At 39.3% G+C, this 16,928-nt stretch overlaps 1 protein-coding gene across 3 annotated transcripts in view; it reads left to right on the forward strand.

Annotated features, from left to right (window-relative positions):
- Window positions 1-16,352, forward strand: part of ANAPC4 (anaphase promoting complex subunit 4) — a 36,774-nt gene extending 20,422 nt beyond the window's left edge. For 2 of the 3 annotated variants that reach the window (XM_027598836.1, XM_027598838.1), the window contains 13 exons: window positions 1,719-1,774; window positions 4,297-4,343; window positions 5,209-5,265; window positions 5,595-5,651; window positions 7,981-8,074; window positions 11,500-11,597; window positions 12,187-12,248; window positions 12,327-12,365; window positions 12,465-12,566; window positions 13,397-13,471; window positions 14,555-14,728; window positions 15,369-15,492; window positions 15,994-16,352. In XM_027598836.1, the coding sequence (XP_027454637.1) occupies window positions 1,719-1,774; window positions 4,297-4,343; window positions 5,209-5,265; window positions 5,595-5,651; window positions 7,981-8,074; window positions 11,500-11,597; window positions 12,187-12,248; window positions 12,327-12,365; window positions 12,465-12,566; window positions 13,397-13,471; window positions 14,555-14,728; window positions 15,369-15,492; window positions 15,994-16,221 (1,213 nt within the window). In that variant the 3' untranslated portion in view covers window positions 16,222-16,352. The remainder of the gene's footprint in view (window positions 1-1,718; window positions 1,775-4,296; window positions 4,344-5,208; window positions 5,266-5,594; window positions 5,652-7,980; window positions 8,075-11,499; window positions 11,598-12,186; window positions 12,249-12,326; window positions 12,366-12,464; window positions 12,567-13,396; window positions 13,472-14,554; window positions 14,729-15,368; window positions 15,493-15,993) is intronic. The other variant, XM_027598837.1, reaches the window with a different exon arrangement.
- The last annotated feature ends 576 nt before the right edge of the window (window positions 16,353-16,928 follow it).

Here is a 16,928-nt window from a genome sequence, read left to right on the forward strand (position 1 = left end):
CCCTGTCCGGGATGTGCAGAGCTGTGCCGTGGGCCACCAGTGCCCGCACGGAGCTACCTCGGTTCTTCCCAGTTTACGTGCTTTCTTGGGAGAACCCCGTTCGTTCGTTTTCGTTTGGGAGATAAACCCGTAGGCGTTCACATTTTGGGGGAAAGGACATACTGACTGCTCTGTATTTCAGTTTGTCCTCTTGTGTCCAGCCCCGCGTGTCATCCTGAGGGCTGCTGTCAAGCCTGACGTTCCCAAGGTTGAGTGTCCCTGGGATGTCGCAGGCCGGAAGTCTCCTTGCTGGATGTCCTCTCCGTGTCCTGCATGCGGCCGCCTCTGTTGAGCTTCGTCAGCCTCGTGTCCTTTCTGACATTTCTGAAATTAATTTCTTTTCTACCGTCCTTTTTGTTGTTGTGAGTTAATAACACACCCCTCCCCACCGGTCCATTATCATTTTAATGGGGTTTTAGAAGGTAGAGGTTGGAGACACACTTGTGTTCAGAAGACAAAATGAGAGGAGAGATGACATTGCTTTTCCCCTGTGTTGAATTATTTTTTGGGTCACCGTATTTGCAGAGAGTAAATATAAAATATTAAGCTTTTTGTGATCACTTTTCAATATGAACGCAAGGTAGTTTATTTAACTTCTTGCTCGCTGGTGGTAAGTTGAATATAGCATTATTATTTTAGATTATAGATGAAGAAATTGAGGTGGTGAGAATTTTGATGTTCGCCTGTAGCAGAGCAGGGATTGCCTTCCGGGTGTGGGGAGGGGGTCAGAGTATTGATTGGGAAAGACAGAAAGGAACTTTTCTTCCCTTTTCCCATTTTTGCCATAAGAGAGTTTTGATTATGTTGCTTGGTAACATCAGAAATGTCGCAGTCTTTTTATGTCAAGTGTTTTACTCTAGAGAGCTAGATTAATGATACTGACCCACCGCTCATACTAGTATGAAACTAGTATGAAAGGGCTTTGAGATTTAGGAAAGAAAAGTACAGGTATTACTTGCTGAGTAATTATCTTGTAGATGTGAGCTTAAAGAGATTTTTTAAAAAGTGATACCCCTGTCCATATTTAGAGACAGTTTCATCAAAATTACAATGACTTCCACTTATAAGTATTATAATACTTAAATTTGGGGGGTCCATTTCTGTAAAGCTTAAGGAAGTTCAGTTTTTGAGATCAGTTACTATAAGCATCAAAAATCAACTTCCAAAAATAATGTCCACTGATAGCAGAGGCAGTGACATAGTACAAATTTATGATCATGACTTTCTGTTGGCGTTGATGTTTTTTCTTACTGACCAGTATTTTTTTAACTGAGAATAATGCTGAAAACGTTTTTTTCCCCAACTTCTTTTATTTGCAAAGTGGGAAAGGATTTCATACTTTACTGAATGCTGGGAAAGGCTATTACAGTTTGTGGTAAGGTTGTTATAACCAGTCAGAGCCTGAGTCATTTGCTTTATTTGTGAAAAGAACCAGGATTTGCTCTTCTGAAGCTTTATTTTTAGGTATGTGTTTGATTTGTAAAATCAAAGGTTTAAATGTCCTCCAGATAGGATAAAAGAGAATGGTAAGGAGTATTATATCCCACAACAATTGAACGATGATACATGAACCACAAATCATAATTTTATTTCTGGTTTGTTTTTATGTTTTCAGAGTTACAGATAGTAGTATGAAGAACCTCAAAGCGTTTTTTTGCTGATTTCTTTTATCTTTTCAGAGTTATAGATAGTAGTATGAAAAACTTCAAAGCGTTTTTTCGCTGGCTTTATGTGGGTAAGTTAATTTAATAAAGCATTCTTGTTATCTTAACACTTCTTTAAAAATTGTGGGAGTATCAATTTAGAACATTTCAGTTATTCTGGTAAAATTTCAAGTAACCGTACGAGTAGAACAAATGGTATAAATGACCCCTCTGTACCCTTCACGGGTGTCAGTGGTTTCAACACGTGGCCCGCCTTCCTCCTTCTGTACCACCAGGCCCAGCCCCCCCAGATGTCACTTGTAGCACTGATTGTCCCTGTCACTCACTGCTGATGGTTAACATTTTTTTTTTTTAACTTTGTAACTTCTCCTTAGGTTAAAATAACACTTTTGAATCTCTGCTATGTATTAAGCACTGGTAGGTGTTAGGTTTTTTAAAATGAGAGGGCGGGAAAAGCAAAGATCTGGCCTCTGTTCTTGAGTAGCTTATTTTCTGTTCTGTTTCTTGATCTTCTGTTTCTAGATGTATGCCATCCGTTAGGGTAGCCAGTAGCCACCTGTGGCTCTTTAAATTATTTGAAATTATAGGGCACCTGGTTGAATCAGTTGGTTAAGCAGCTGCCTTCAGCTCAGGTCATGATCCCAGGGTCCTGGGATCGAGCCCTACGTCAGGCTCTCTGCTCAGCGGGGAGCCTGCCTCTCTCTCTCCACCGCTTGTGCGCGTGCACTCTCTCTCTTTCTCAAATAATAAAATCTTTAAAATAAATAAATTAGTTGAAATTATGTAAGCTACATACTTAGTTCTTTAGTCACACTATGCACATTTGAAGTACTCTGTAGCCACACACTGTCAGTGCCACATTGAACAGCACTGAACAAGAAGTTTCTAGCATCCTTTCCATCAGACACTTGTGCCCTAGCTAACTAGAATGCAGACCACTCGTTGCCTTTCTTTGTGTCTCCACAGTGTCTTTTCATTTGTAGGTAGTTAACCAGGATTTATTGACTTGATAGTGTATTAATGCTTACTCTACAGCGTGTGCATATTTTATGTAGGTCCATTTGTACTATTTTTGTGACCCCCCCCCCCCTTAATATCTTTGAAATAATCCAGCATACATTCCCTTCCAACACAGGCAAAATTTAGTTTTAAATGGGATTTATCCCATGTTTGTTAAAATTCTAAAGAGTAAATAAAATAGAAGTTAAATTATCTGTAATGTGCTCATATCTTTTAAACAAATGCCCAAATCTTCAATTCTGGTATCTTATAAACAGACTTTGTATTTGTCAGCCTAATGTAATTGCTTGTGATAAAAAAAAAATGGGATCCGCAGATGTTGGCGTTTAAAATTCTTCACTTTTTTCTCAAAACCGTACCAGTGCTAGCCAGAATGGGGAGCCAGAGTGTTTATCAGGCCAGCCTGTTTAATATCAGAGATGCTGATTAGAATAAATTACGATATTAAAACTGAATGAGGTCTTTGAAATAATTTTCTTTTACAGAAGAGGTTTGGTTTTACTTGTAATTACTGGAGTAGTTGAGGCAGCTTATATTCTTATTGCATGTCCTAACTAATGAGAAGTCTGATTAGAAGAGAAATGAATTACTGCTCAGTCCTTATCATTAGAGCAGGGCATTACAGAAAGCACGCTGGATCGGAGAACCAGAGACCTCATTATAATCCCGGCTCTGCCACTCGTTAGCTGTACGGCCTTGGTTTGCTCCTTTGAAAAATGTAGGCTCTGAAGGCAGGACTGCTTTTATACCATTGTATCCCCAGCACCTATAGTATGCTCAATGAATAATTTTTGGACAGATGAATGAATGAATGAATGAGTAGACTAGATCATGGCTTGCTTTTCAGATAATTTAGAAGTTTGAACTAATTAAGAACAGTTTCTAAAATAATCTGTGTTTGCAGAATCACATCTAGCATGTTTATTCCTGACCGAATGCAATTAAGAAGGACATTCAAACACTGTGCAGAAACATGTGCAGCATTCCTCTTGACTTAGGTGAACATAATATAAAAACACAACCCTCAGAAAGTACAAAATGAATCGTCTGCAGATATTAAAGAGTCTGTAAACATATGTGTATATAAGTGTATGTATATACATGAAAGTCTTAGTGTAAATATCTTTGTGTTGCAAAAGACCCAGGGGAGAGAAACAAGTTTGTTTGGTATTCTAAGGCTTTTGGAGGAACGAATTGCTTGCAGATTTTAGGAGAAGAAATGCCCTGTGTTAGGAGAGGAAAGAATCCGATCTGCACACATCGCCTTCATACAAAGCATCCGTCACATCGGTCTGTCCAGAGTGGCAATGGGTTGAGTTGAAGGAGAAAATAAAAAATAATAGTTTAGTAGGATCATTAGACCAGCCATTTTGAACCTGAAAATACAAGTCAAATTTAAAGTCTTCATGCTTTAGTATTTAGAAGGAAAATGTTTTCTTTGGTGAAAAGATTTCTTTGGTTGAATATTGAAGATTTAGTCCAGTGAAACACATTTAGTCTTTGAAATGTATCTATATTAAAATTACGTTTGTAGCTTTCCTTTAAAGACAGTTTTTTTTATTTCTGTTGCCAGCAATGCTGAGAATGACGGAGGACCATGTGCTTCCGGAGCTGAATAAGGTAGTATGTGGTAGTACGTTTTCCAGCGTGTTAATGCCGCTCTAGCTGAGCTCAGCTTGGCTGCTTGTCTTGGTATTCTTACACCGTTGCCAGTTTACAAGATGTCAGGCTGTAGACGATAAATACAGCTTAGTAAACCCTTTTTTTTTCCTTTAAGAAATTTGTTTTATTTTTCATCACACAAAATACCTTTACCATGGCTATCTAATTTTATAATTTTCATGTTTATGTAAGATTTTGTAACCTGTATTATGTAGGTGCTTGTATTCTTTACCTTCCTTAAGTTTTGAATGCATTTTTATTTCCTTGGAAATCTGGTACTTTAGATATTAGTCCCAATGCTGGTGTCTGGTAAACAGTTTTTCTGACTACAAGGATTGTGACAAGTGGCCGTGGACTTTCCTTTAAGTAAGAACTTTCAGACTAGGGCAACATTCCCGCCTGATTTCTGTGTGAGCATCACTGTTGACTTGTAGGTCTTCACTCAAGGCAAGATGACTTCTCTGGACGTACAGTCTCCTCTTCCAGAGCAGGGACCCTGCACACACAGTCTTAGCACAAGGCCTAAAATAATAAACAACTTTAGGCCATAAGGAATTCTGTAGCTACTGGATTAGCTGATTGGAAAATGGGTTTAAAATGTTTAATTACAGGCTTGTCAGAGCCTCAAGATTTCATATTTTCACAGTTGTGTAATCTTTTGGATTTCTATTGATGTTTCTTTGAAGCAGTGTTGCCTCTTTGTATCATGGCTTTTAGTAGATAGTAAAAAAAAAGTCACATTTATTGTTACAAAAATATAAGATCTATTGGGAAGCTTTCTTTTATCTTGATTTGTTTTTCTTTTCCTTTTTGGTTTTGATAGATGACTCAAAAAGATATCACATTTGTTGCCGAATTTCTTACTGAACATTTCAATGAGGTAGGAAATTGGTATTTATATAATTTTTCTCTTTTTAAAGAATTGCAATAAACCTGGGTAACGGTGAGAAGTAATCACATTTAATCTAATTTAATTGACATTTTTAGCAGTTGTACTTTTTAAACTATTGAACTAATTAATGGCAATACTTATTTTAGAGCCTTTATAAATTCAACTTTTGTTTGGATATGTGTCGTCCAATCCCTAAAAGAAAGATAACTGCCACTAACAGCTCTCTCAAAAAATAAAGACTTTCGTTAAGCTTAAGAATTTTTTTCTTTCTCTTTTGTGAGTTGACTTAAGAGTTAAACTATGCTTATTCTTTCTAGGCTCCAGACCTTTATAATCGAAAAGGAAAATACTTTAATGTTGAAAAAGTTGGTCAGGTATGGGCTTTTGATTGAACTTGGTTATTACTTTTTTTAGAAATTATTAAAAGCTGGGGCGCCTGGGTGGCTCAGTTGTTAAGCGTCTGCCTTTGGCTCAGGTCATGATCCCGGAGTCCTGGGATCGAGCCCCACATCGGGCTGCCTGCTCAGCAGGGAAACCTGCTTCTCCCTTTCCCACTCCCCCTGCTTGTGTTCCCTCTCTCACTGTGTCTCTCTCTGTCAAATAAATAAAATCTTAAAAAAAAGAAATTATTAAAAACTAATGTTAAAACTTTAGCAGTGTTAGTCTTTATTATTCAAAGTTTCTGGAAAATAACACAATGCCAGCTTACACAGCAGCCCTGTTCTTTTAGTAAAGTAACCAAAAAGGAGCAGTTTTAGACTTTTGGTCTCAGAACTGTTATATTCTTTTTTTTTTTTAAAGATTTTATTTATTTATTTGAGAGAGAGAATGAGAGATAGAGAGCATGAGAGGGAAGAGGGTCAGAGGGAGAAGCAGACTCCCCACTGAGCAGGGAGCCCGATGTGGGACTTGATCCCAGGACTCCAGGATCATGACCTGAGCCGAAGGCAATCGCTCAACCAACTGAGCCACCCAGGCGCCCAGAACTCTTATATTCTTAATAATTATTGAAGACCCCAAAGAGTTTTTGCTAATGTGGGTTATCTTTATCAATGGTAGATGTTAGTAGGCATTAGAAATGAAACAGAATACAAAATTATTTAAAAGTAACAATAGTTCCACTTAACCATTACATGTTAACATAAATATTTTTAATGAAAAATGACTATGTTTTATAAAACAGCTTAGTGAAGAGTGGCATCGTTTTGTAGTTTTGCAAATCTCTTTGCTGTCTGGCTTAATAGAAAACAGCTTCTCATTGCTTCTTTAGTCGGTTGTGTTGGGTTTCTGTGGTCAATGTATGTAAAGAAAATCTGGCCTCACATAGGTTTTAGAAAGGGAGAAGTATTGTAATGGCTTTTTCAGATAATTGTGGATGTTTTTTGATATTATACCAAGTCTTGATAAGAGATAGTGTCTTAAAGGTTGGCTTTAATGTGGAATCTAAAATTGCATCAGTGAACTTTTCATACTCTGATACATTAAAATCCATTCATCTGTCTTGTGCTTCGAATGGATCTTTTACCCATGCATGATTTTTTGTAATATTATGTATTGGTCGTTTGGAAAATACTGGTTCATTGAGTTATGCAGATCTTCCAAATGCTGACACATTTCCCCATGCAGTAACCAAAAGTCAGATTTTATGAATATCCGTACCAATATCATCAGAAAATTTTTAAGTACTGTGGCTGTCAAGCACACAGTGGCAGATTTAGATTTTCCAAAATTTTAATTTTTGCCTAAATGTTTAAATTTTATCATTGGCAACAAATACTGCCAGTTGTTTTTCTTAATGTGACAGTCTTGCTTTATTTTCAAGAAACTGTCTACCAAATATCCTCGTACGAATGATCATAGCTTATCTACCAGGCATTCTTTCAAATAAAAATGGAATTCCGTTAACAGCAACAAAGTGCCTGGCTTACCCACAACTAAAACAATTTCTTAAATGTTTTTCCTCATGGTCGCCATTGTACTTTGGTATCGGTAAAAGTTCTCTCATAGAGAACAGTAAAAAGATTTGTACTCCAGGGTTGAGATTTAATAAAATTAATTATTTTAATAGCTTCATTAAATAATAAGTGAAACCGTCAGTAAGTGGCAAAAAGGAATACAATGCGCACTAGTATGGCTTGAGGCCACCACCTTGCCTCCCAGTACCAGCAGTTTTCCCCACCTGTGCTTTTGGCCCTCAGTGCAGACGTCAACACAGTTGAAAGGGCAAATACCATTCTGACATTATGAAAGTAGTATTGACTGCATTATTCCTTAAAGCATCTTTGGGGCTCCCAGGGGTCTGTCGACCACACTTTGAGGACTATTGCCCTGGAGTAGATCGACAGTTGATACTTTTAAAATTAATTTATAACACACACACACACACACACACACACACACACACACACACACACGCATATAAAAGATTAAAATGTCCTTCATGAAAATGGAACACAAAATTTAAACTCAGTGCGTGGTCTCTGCATCCATAGCATCCTGATCTTCCAGAAGTTTGCAGCCTGCTAAGTGGCTTGGCATTTAGCGGATTTTGGTCACTTCACTTGGAATAATAGCAATGCAATTTCAGAGCACTTGGCAGTAAAACAGAATCACTTTTTAAATAGAATAATGTTAACTATAAAGTCTGTGAAGCCTTCTTCTTTGTTTACAACATTTAAAATTTTGATTTGGTGTTAATTCTAGTACTTGAAAGATGAAGATGATGATCTCGTGTCACCGCCTAACACAGAAGGAAACCAGTGGTATGATTTTCTTCAAAATAGCAACCACCTTAAAGGTATTTAATGAACTTAGTGGATTTTGACCATGTTTATACTTGCTTTGAGACCACTATATTAACTATGAGTGTTGCTGGACAATTACTGAATATTTATTTCAGGTCTTTAGATCATTTGTGCCTATTGTTTTTGATTAGAGAAACAGCAAAATAACAAATAGTATATGACATTACCATGATAGAAAACATTCTGAAATTAACTGCGATGGGGTAATATTGCTTATTCCCAGGTATTCTTACATTGTCTGTTTTGTACCCTATAAAAAAAATAGGATATTGGGAAGAAAATTATAGAGCCTGCTAGTGAGAGAAGTCTTTGGCTGATTCCAATCTGTTAACTCCTAAAAGCATAGTGATGCTTAACTCTTCTCCTGAGATTGTAGGTTTGTGTGTATTTGTGCCTTTCATTCTCTAGGATCTTGAATGTTGGTATAGGAAAATGATCCAGCATTACTCAGGATGCAACACAAAATAGCAACCACTAAATATATCAGAACTTCACTATTGTAGATGCAAATATTTTTGAAGTTGTATTTCTTTGCTTTCTCACAGAGTAATCTGATCACAGCCTGTCAGTTTCTTAGGTCCCTAGGGTAATAGCCCCTCCCTTAATGCCCCCAGGAGCCTAGGGGGTAGACACCTGTTATCCCCATTTCCTAACAAGGAAGCTGAAGGTCAGAGAAGGCCCAAGATTACACAAGCTGGTACCTGATGGAAGTAGGGTTCTGCTGACCTCAAAGCCTGAGTTTTTAACTTGACTCGGTGGTAACCTCTGCCACTCTGTCTGGTTGCTGTTTATCTGAATAAATGAATGAATGAATGAGGATGGATGGGGGAAGGAGAGAATTCTCTGAAGCTCAGAACTTGGCTTGCTGCTCTTTTGTTTTAATGCTAGAAGTCCAAATTCTTTTTCAGAGCAGGACATTTTGTATTGCTTGAGATCTATTAATGTCAGTTAGTTATTGAATGGAGGGAGAATAAAGCTATTGCTGTTTAATCAGGATGCATCCCCAGCCTGAGGAGGGCTCATGGCAGTGTGCCAGGAATGGTGGCACCTGAACCCTGTCTGGGAGTGGGCTAATACTGGTCCTGGACTTGGATGGGCTAAAAATAGGCCCTACCCCTTTTTTCCTCACATCTTCTATGACTGAACAGGAAGGCCTAATCTTAGCTAGGAGCATCATATTTAACCAAGATAACACTTCGTATTATTAACTCCCATCTCTTAAATGCTCAAGGTTTTTTTAGTATGTGAATTGGAACAAGCTCATTAATTCTCCCGTTTCTTAGTCTAGTGTGAAGAAATACAGACTCTCATTATGGAACTGTTTCTGTTTTTTTTTTTTTTTTTTTTTAAGATTTATTTATTTATTAGAGAGAGTGTGTTGGGGAGGGACAGAAGGAGAGGGAGAGCGAATCCCGAGCAGATTCTGGGCTGAGCATGGAGTCCACTGCAGAGCTCAGTCCCACAACCCTGAGATCATGATCTGAGCCGAAACCTGGGCTCAGATTCCCCACCGACTGTGCCACCCAGATGCCCCATCATTGTGGGACTGTTAAGAAAACTTTCACGAAACTTCTTTCTAGCACTTTGCAAAAATCATGTGCTAACTATCTGCTACATGTACTTTCTCAGGGTACATGAGGGAGCGTCGGTGTTGTACGATGGGTGAATGCTGGTGCTCTGGGCCGCGGGGGTTGGAACCTGCTCTACGACTTCCTCGTAGTGTGGCTGAGAGCAGACCATCTAACCTCTCTGTGCCCCAGTTTTCTCCTCAGTAAAACGAGGACGATAGTAGTGCCTCCCTCGAAATGCTGTTGTGAAGATTCAGTAAATGTAGGTAGAGCACTTGTTGCCTGGCTCATGGCTCCTGAGCAATCAGGATGCTATCATGTGAGCTGTTGTTACTCAGAACACTTTTGACACTAAAATGGGAGGTTTTTCCTCCTGAGACCAATTCTGACACCGACTGGGTGTCCTGCAGTTGCGTTCTGATGCTAACTACCCAGACTCCACAACTTCCATGGCTCAGTCCCACAAGACTGCCTCCGCTTCCAACTTCAGGCCTAAGGATCGGGTCCCTGGGTGGCCCACATTTCTGTCCCCACAACCCCTCACCGCCTTTCAGGTTGGTAATTTGCTAAAATGGTTTACTGCTTTATTATAAAGATACAAGTCGGAACAGCCAAGTGGAAGAGATGCATAGGGCAGGGTATGGGGAAAGGGGCTCAGAGCTTCCGCGTCTGCACTGGGCATGCCACCCTCCCAGCAGCCGGAAGCTGTCTGTTCAGGGGTTCTTTATGGGGTGCGATGGATTAAACCATTGATTCCTGGTGATTGGATTCAACTTCAGCTCCTCTCCCCACCCTGGAAGTTGGGGGATGAGGGCCAAAAAGTCCAGGCTTCTGTCGGGGCTTAGTCTTTCTGGTAATCAGGCTTCATCCTGAAACTATCTAGCGATCTACCCAGATTCGCCTCCTTACACCAAAAGATGTTCCTGTCACCCCTATCACTAAAGAAATTCTGAGGGTTTTAGAAGCTCTGTGCCAGGAACCAGGGACAAAGACCAGATATCTTTCTCTGCTCCCACAGCATCTGTCACCTGTGGGGAGCTTAAAATGTTAACTGATTAAAACCCATTTTGTCCAGCATAGCTGGGATATGAGATGCCTCAAGTGAGGGAAGCCTACAGAGCTCAGGAGAAGAGGGTGGTGGGCCTGGGAGCCCGAGGGTTGGAGTCACAGGTGTGGATTCTTCATCATTTTCACACTGGACAAATTGCCCAAACCTCCTGAGCCTCATTTTTTTAATCTGTTAAGTTGGAGAGTGCGGTGCTTACTTTTACAGCTGTTGTGAGCAATAGAAGTAACAGATAGAAAGGAATCTCGCGGAATCGCTACCAGTGAACGCTGAATTATGTATTACTTTCTACTGGTAAAGTAGCCTTTTGAAAAGTAAAGTGCTTATTTACATAGCACTAGGGTCTTGTCTCTTGTTTCTGTTTTTAGTATTACACTCTTGGAAAACAATACTGGACTGCTGTTGTCACTCCACTGTGGCAGAGTAGAGAACGAACTCTATTATGTGTCTTGTGGTTCCCAAATCACCCTTTCCTTCTTATACCCAGCAGAAGCATACTGTCAGATTTGGGTGGAGAAAATAGAAAAGAGAGTATCGAGCTGCTAGGACTCGGCCTGCAGTGGGTGTGGTGGGTTTTAGTGGGCCAGCGGCAGGGGATGAGGAGAGAAAGGCGGGAGGCCACAGTCATGTGTGGTGAGGTTGTGTGCAGGGATAATGAAGCGACCAGGGAGATAGCTGCCGCCAGAGATGCGGTGCGGGCTGCCTCAGACAAGAGATTATTTTCTCCTAATCATTTGGTTTAATATAGCTTTGTGTTTTTGTTTCTCTTCTTGTTTGAAACCAGAAAGTCCTTTGCTGTTTCCATATTATCCTCGAAAATCATTGCATTTTGTGAAAAGGCGGATGGAGAACATTATTGATCTGTGCTTGCAAAAACCAGCAGTAAGTTTGAAAAAGAAATGCGTGCCTTTGTGGAGGAGGGAGAATATCTACAATATGGGGCTCACTTATGTAAACGATCACAGTTACTCAGGGGAGCCATATGAAAATGCTGCTATTCACCTTTTGGCTAACAAAAATGGCAGGCTCCTTGGGCTCACCCTAACATTTCCTCTTATCGTTAGTTTCTTACATAAACTAAAAAGTGAACAGATAACAAGGTTATTGAGAGTGTTGGCTTCCTTATTATCTTATTTGTTCCCAGAACAAACTTCTTGTAAATGGTCTTGGCTAGAGAGCTGTCTTGTGTCTAGCGCACTGCCGCAGGAGGGCAGGTCTGTGCCTTGAGACAGGGAGATGGGCTGGGAGTTCTTAGTCTGTGCTTCTTTCCCGTGTTCTTTTCAGAGTTTCTTCTGTCTCTTTTCCTTGCTGTTAGGACTGTCATTGAAGTTTCTCATGTGAAAGCTTGGTGATCTGGATGGTTTTTTACTAGACTTGAGCAGTGAAGGTCAGGGACTTTCTGTAGATGTAGAATACATACCTGTGTGTATGTAAATGCTTTAATGGGATTGTTTTAATCTATTTTATTTAGGATGTCATTGGAAGATCGATGAATCAAGCAATCTGTATTCCATTATATAGGGATGCTAGAAGGTAATTATGTTTACTTTTTGGGTGGTAAAATTCAGCGGCCAATTTAATTTTTTCTTACCTTTTTTTCTTTTTTTTTAGTCAGGACTGTACACGCAGATTATTCAAATTTCCCTTCCTGTAAGTGTGTGTTTCTCCCCATCTCATGCGAGCAAAACAGTTTCGTTCTCTACTGTGACAGCTGACTATCATGTTTTGACATTAAATTTTTTTCCTTAGGTGGAATAATAAAACCTCAAACCTACATTATCTTCTTTTTACTATTTTAGAAGATTCACTTTATAAAATGTGCATCTTAAGGAGACATACTGATATTTCTCAGTAAGTATTAATCTAAAGTTTGAGTTCGAGAATGAGAATGTATTATTTTTAATAATAAACATACAGTTTCCCTCCCCTACATTTTGGAGTTCAGTTAAGCTACCTTATGACTTTAGGCTTGTCGCTGAACTGTTCTTAGTCTTAGTTTTCACATCATTAAGAGGATAATGCCAAATCAGGAAGCTATATGATCCCTTCTGAGTCTAGATTATTAATGGTGTACAGGTATAGCTGTGACTTGCAGAGTTTCTTTAGCGTTAGGAAAAATACAACAGTGGAACACTCAGGATATTATCTCATGAACTTGTAGCTGTTCAAAACCGTGGTTTGGGTTCCTTATAGAAAGGATTTTTGCCTCAGGCTAGGTATGCCTTTCATTAAACAAGAGGCCTGCCTATAGAGACTTCTTTTGAGAATCTGAAGTAAAAGTTCTAAAAAATAAATCTCATACAGAATACGTGTTTCTCAATGTATTCGTTTTTAGTATCTCAAATGGTTTTTAATGTGAATTTGAAGGAAATGTTTTGAGACCCAAGATGGGGCCAAAGAGAAGTAATTTGGTTGTCCCAATTGTCCTTAATTTTATAAGGTATCTACCTACTTGAGTGACTAAGATTTTAAAGCAAGTTGTAATTTTGATGGAGGTTTGTCTGTCCAGGTGTTTAAATTAGCTGTCACTGTTGCAGAATGAGCATAATGGTATTTTGGGTCTGGGACTTGGCAGTTTAGGTAAATATACTAACACCGACAATCATATTCTTTCAAGCATTTTGATTATTGGCTATCCAGGTTGTTCCACAGTCTCTTTTTTCTCCCCTTCTTTCTTCAAGATCTGTAAGTAACGGTCTAATTGCTGTTAAGTTTGGGAGCTTCACATATGCTACAACCGAAAAAGTGAGAAGAAGGTAAATCTTGAATCTTGTTTGGATGAGATTTTTTTTTTTAAGGTTAATTTTTTTTGTTTTAATATGTTTTTAAATGTTTATTTATTCATGAGAGTCAGAGAGAGGCAGAGACAGAGGGAGAAGCAGGCTCCTCGCCTAGCAGGGAGCCCGATGCAGAACTTGATCCCAGGACCCCGGGATCATGACCTGAGCCGAAGGCAGACGCTTAACCATCTGAGCCACCCAGGTGCCCTGGTTGAGATTGTTTACATGTACAAATGATATGTACAGAAATGTGGTTAGACTCAGGTACAGTGATGATGTCATGCCCACGAGGCCTTTGTAACTTGCAGCAGAGGGCACAGAATTGCTCACATAGCTTATACTTTGATTGACTTCACAATTGAATAGAACCTTACTGCCCTTTAGGGGTTTATAGAGCCCTGGTTTCCCGTGATTGATACTTCTGAGCTCCCCTGTCTGTTATGAAAGCAAGGTGGCTCCAGGGGGCATGTGGCTGAAGTTCCTATTACGACCAACACTAACGTGAGGTGGCCTCATTCCCCCTGCTCTGGGATGTTCTTAGGATATAAAAGGGTAACAATACCAAAGTTGTCCCTGAGGCTGTGGGGTGGACACTCATCACAGGCCAATTTTTTTCTCACTCTCTTTTCCTTACATAAAAGGAGATTTTTATGAGAATGTCTTTGAAGTTGTTGTGACTTTTCCTCTGTCAGTCTTATTTTTACTTCTCAGTCTAGTTAGCTCTGTTTGTTTAGGCAGTATATCTACAAGGTGCCATTCGTGGAATTTCCACAGCCTTAAGGCCTGACTATTGGTATCAGGAGTTTTCTGGAACTGTGAACCAACCTCACCCTCCCAGATTTTTCTTTTTTCATGATGACCTGTTTTTAGGGCCTAGTTCTATTTGTGAATAATCACTGCAATCGGTAACTGATTTTAATGCAAACTCATGATGTATTTTTAGTGTACTAGTGTAGAATGTCACTTGGTTTTTGTTGTATTAATTTTTTGCGTGGTACCACAGTACTTCCTCAGTAGTCCTGATCATCTGTGATGTAACAGAACGTCCTTCACTTCTAGTGCCTACAGCTGCTTAGACGCACAGTTTTATGATGATGAGACCGTAACAGTAGTTCTGAAAGACACTGTGGGGCGCGAAGGGAGAGATAGACTCCTGGTCCAGTTGCCGTTGGCTTCAGTGTATAATGGCGAGGATGCTGCAGAATATCAGTTCACTGGGGCTTACTCCACAAGGTAACTAACTCATCAGTAAGAAAGTCTTGCTGACCTAACGGTTAAATGCTTTTGAATGTGTATTGTACATTCTAGCTCCTTAGGCATGCTAGACAGTGCTTACTAGGGATAGGAAAGTCAGCTGAGCAGAAGTACTTTTCTTTAAAAAAATACTGACTTCAACAGCTCTTCTGCCCTTTTGCTTTACAAATAAATCAAGAGTATTTGCTCAAATAAGGTGGGGAATTATTTGGAGTGGTGAATGGGACTTCTATGCTATTTTTAAGGGTAGCATTAACCCCAGTTAATGATAGAATTGGTTATTTTAGATTTGCTCCTAGTGGTTTCCTTCTAGAATTAGGACGTCAGTAGCCACATGGAGGTACACAGCTAACCCTAACCCTTCTCTAATTTAAAAAATGTGTCTGTTTGCTTTCCTTGAGCTGGAATCAGAAACCTTAGTAAGGCACCATTCTGGCTATTTGGAATTGCAGTATTTTCCTAGGATATAGGAAAATACTTTTTAAACAGTGGCTGATAGAATTATTTTGGAAATGGGAATATTGGTAGAAATCGAACCCATGGTGGATCCTAATACTACCCCTTGTAACCAGGGAGAAGATCGCCTTTTCATTCCGGGGTTGGTTTTTCCCCTCTCCAGGCTAGATGAACAGTGCAGTGCTATTCCCACACGTACCATGCATTTTGAGAAGCATTGGCGATTACTGGAAAGTATGAAAGCTCAGTATGTTGCTGGGAACGGTTTTCGCAAAGTGTCCTGTGTGGTAAGTATTTACAGATTGTTTACTGACTGAGAGTAACAGGAGGAAGTGACTTTGGATCTATAAGGTCCTTTCAGAAAGTGTAAACATTTTGTGGTGTATTGCTTTTATTGATTATGAACATGTTGTAGTCTTAGCTATGTAGCTTTCTCATTCTCAGAAAGCTGACTGAGGAATACAATTCTAGATGTTATTTATTTATTTATTTTTTGAGTAGTCTCGACACCCAACATGGGGCTCGAACTCGTGACCCTGAGATCAAGTATCTCATGCTCTTGCGACTGAGTCACTAGGCACCCCTAGATTTTAATTATCATGAAATTGTCACTGTTGTATATAGAGATTCTTCTCCAGCAAATGAGGCTAAGTTTAGTGATTTTGTTGTAAATTGATGGGAAAATAACTTTCATACAAAGCCATTCTTTAAGCTTCTGATTTCTTATATATTATGTATTAGTTCAGCCATTAATTCAGAGAGTCTTTATTTGACCTTTTCTTCTCCAGTTAAGCTCAAACCTCCGTCATGTAAGAGTATTTGAAATGGACATAGATGATGAATGGGAGCTTGATGAGTCTTCGGATGAAGAGGAGGAAGCCAGTAATAAGCCCATGAAGATAAAGGAGGAGGTGCTGTCGGAGTCAGAGGCGGAGAACCAGCAGGCCAGAGCTGCTGCCACAGCTCCAGATGTAGTCATCAAGGTGGAAAAACTTGACCCTGAGCTGGACTCCTGATCTAGTTTGCCCTTATTTTGTATGTTCTCGGTATGTCAGGGAGGACATGGGAGATGGACAAAGATGTTTTGGACCACTTCTAATTTTCTTTGTATAACAAAGAAATAAACCATACATTTTATTTTTCCTTATTCTGCCTCAGCTTCTCAGTAGTAGAGTCACTATGATAGACTTTTTTTTTTTGCTGAGATTGCTTTTCAATACTGTGTGCATGCAGAACTCATGTTTAAAGAAAACATAAATTGAATGTGAGGAAAATTTCAGTCTTTTCTCTTAAAAGGTGTCAGGAATCATTCCTATATCAAGCAGAAATTACATTTAAATAGTCATTCATCACTGGAAGTCTTGATGCTTTAATATTTTAAAAACGTAGATAACATTTATTCCTCCTTTTCCATCTTCCCCTTTCTAGTTGATTCTCAGTCTCCAGAATGCTTTCCAGAATTATGTTTTCAAAGTTATACTGCCTTACTGTAATGCTAAATAAGCCAGAAGATGGATACTGTCCTTATGATCTAAACAGCAAAAACACTGCTTGACACCTACATAATTATCTCATTTTGTTACTGGATTTGAGCTCTGAATCCTTTGAATTGGCAGCATTTAGATGTGTCTTTTTCCTCTGTTTATAATTGGTCAGAGACACATGGTGGCTTTCTGTGCAACGCCTTATGAACACAAGAAACATGGGATCAACTAAGTCTAAC

This window comes from Zalophus californianus, chromosome 2 (assembly GCF_009762305.2).
Source record: "Zalophus californianus isolate mZalCal1 chromosome 2, mZalCal1.pri.v2, whole genome shotgun sequence".
Taxonomy (NCBI): Eukaryota; Metazoa; Chordata; class Mammalia; order Carnivora; family Otariidae; genus Zalophus; species Zalophus californianus.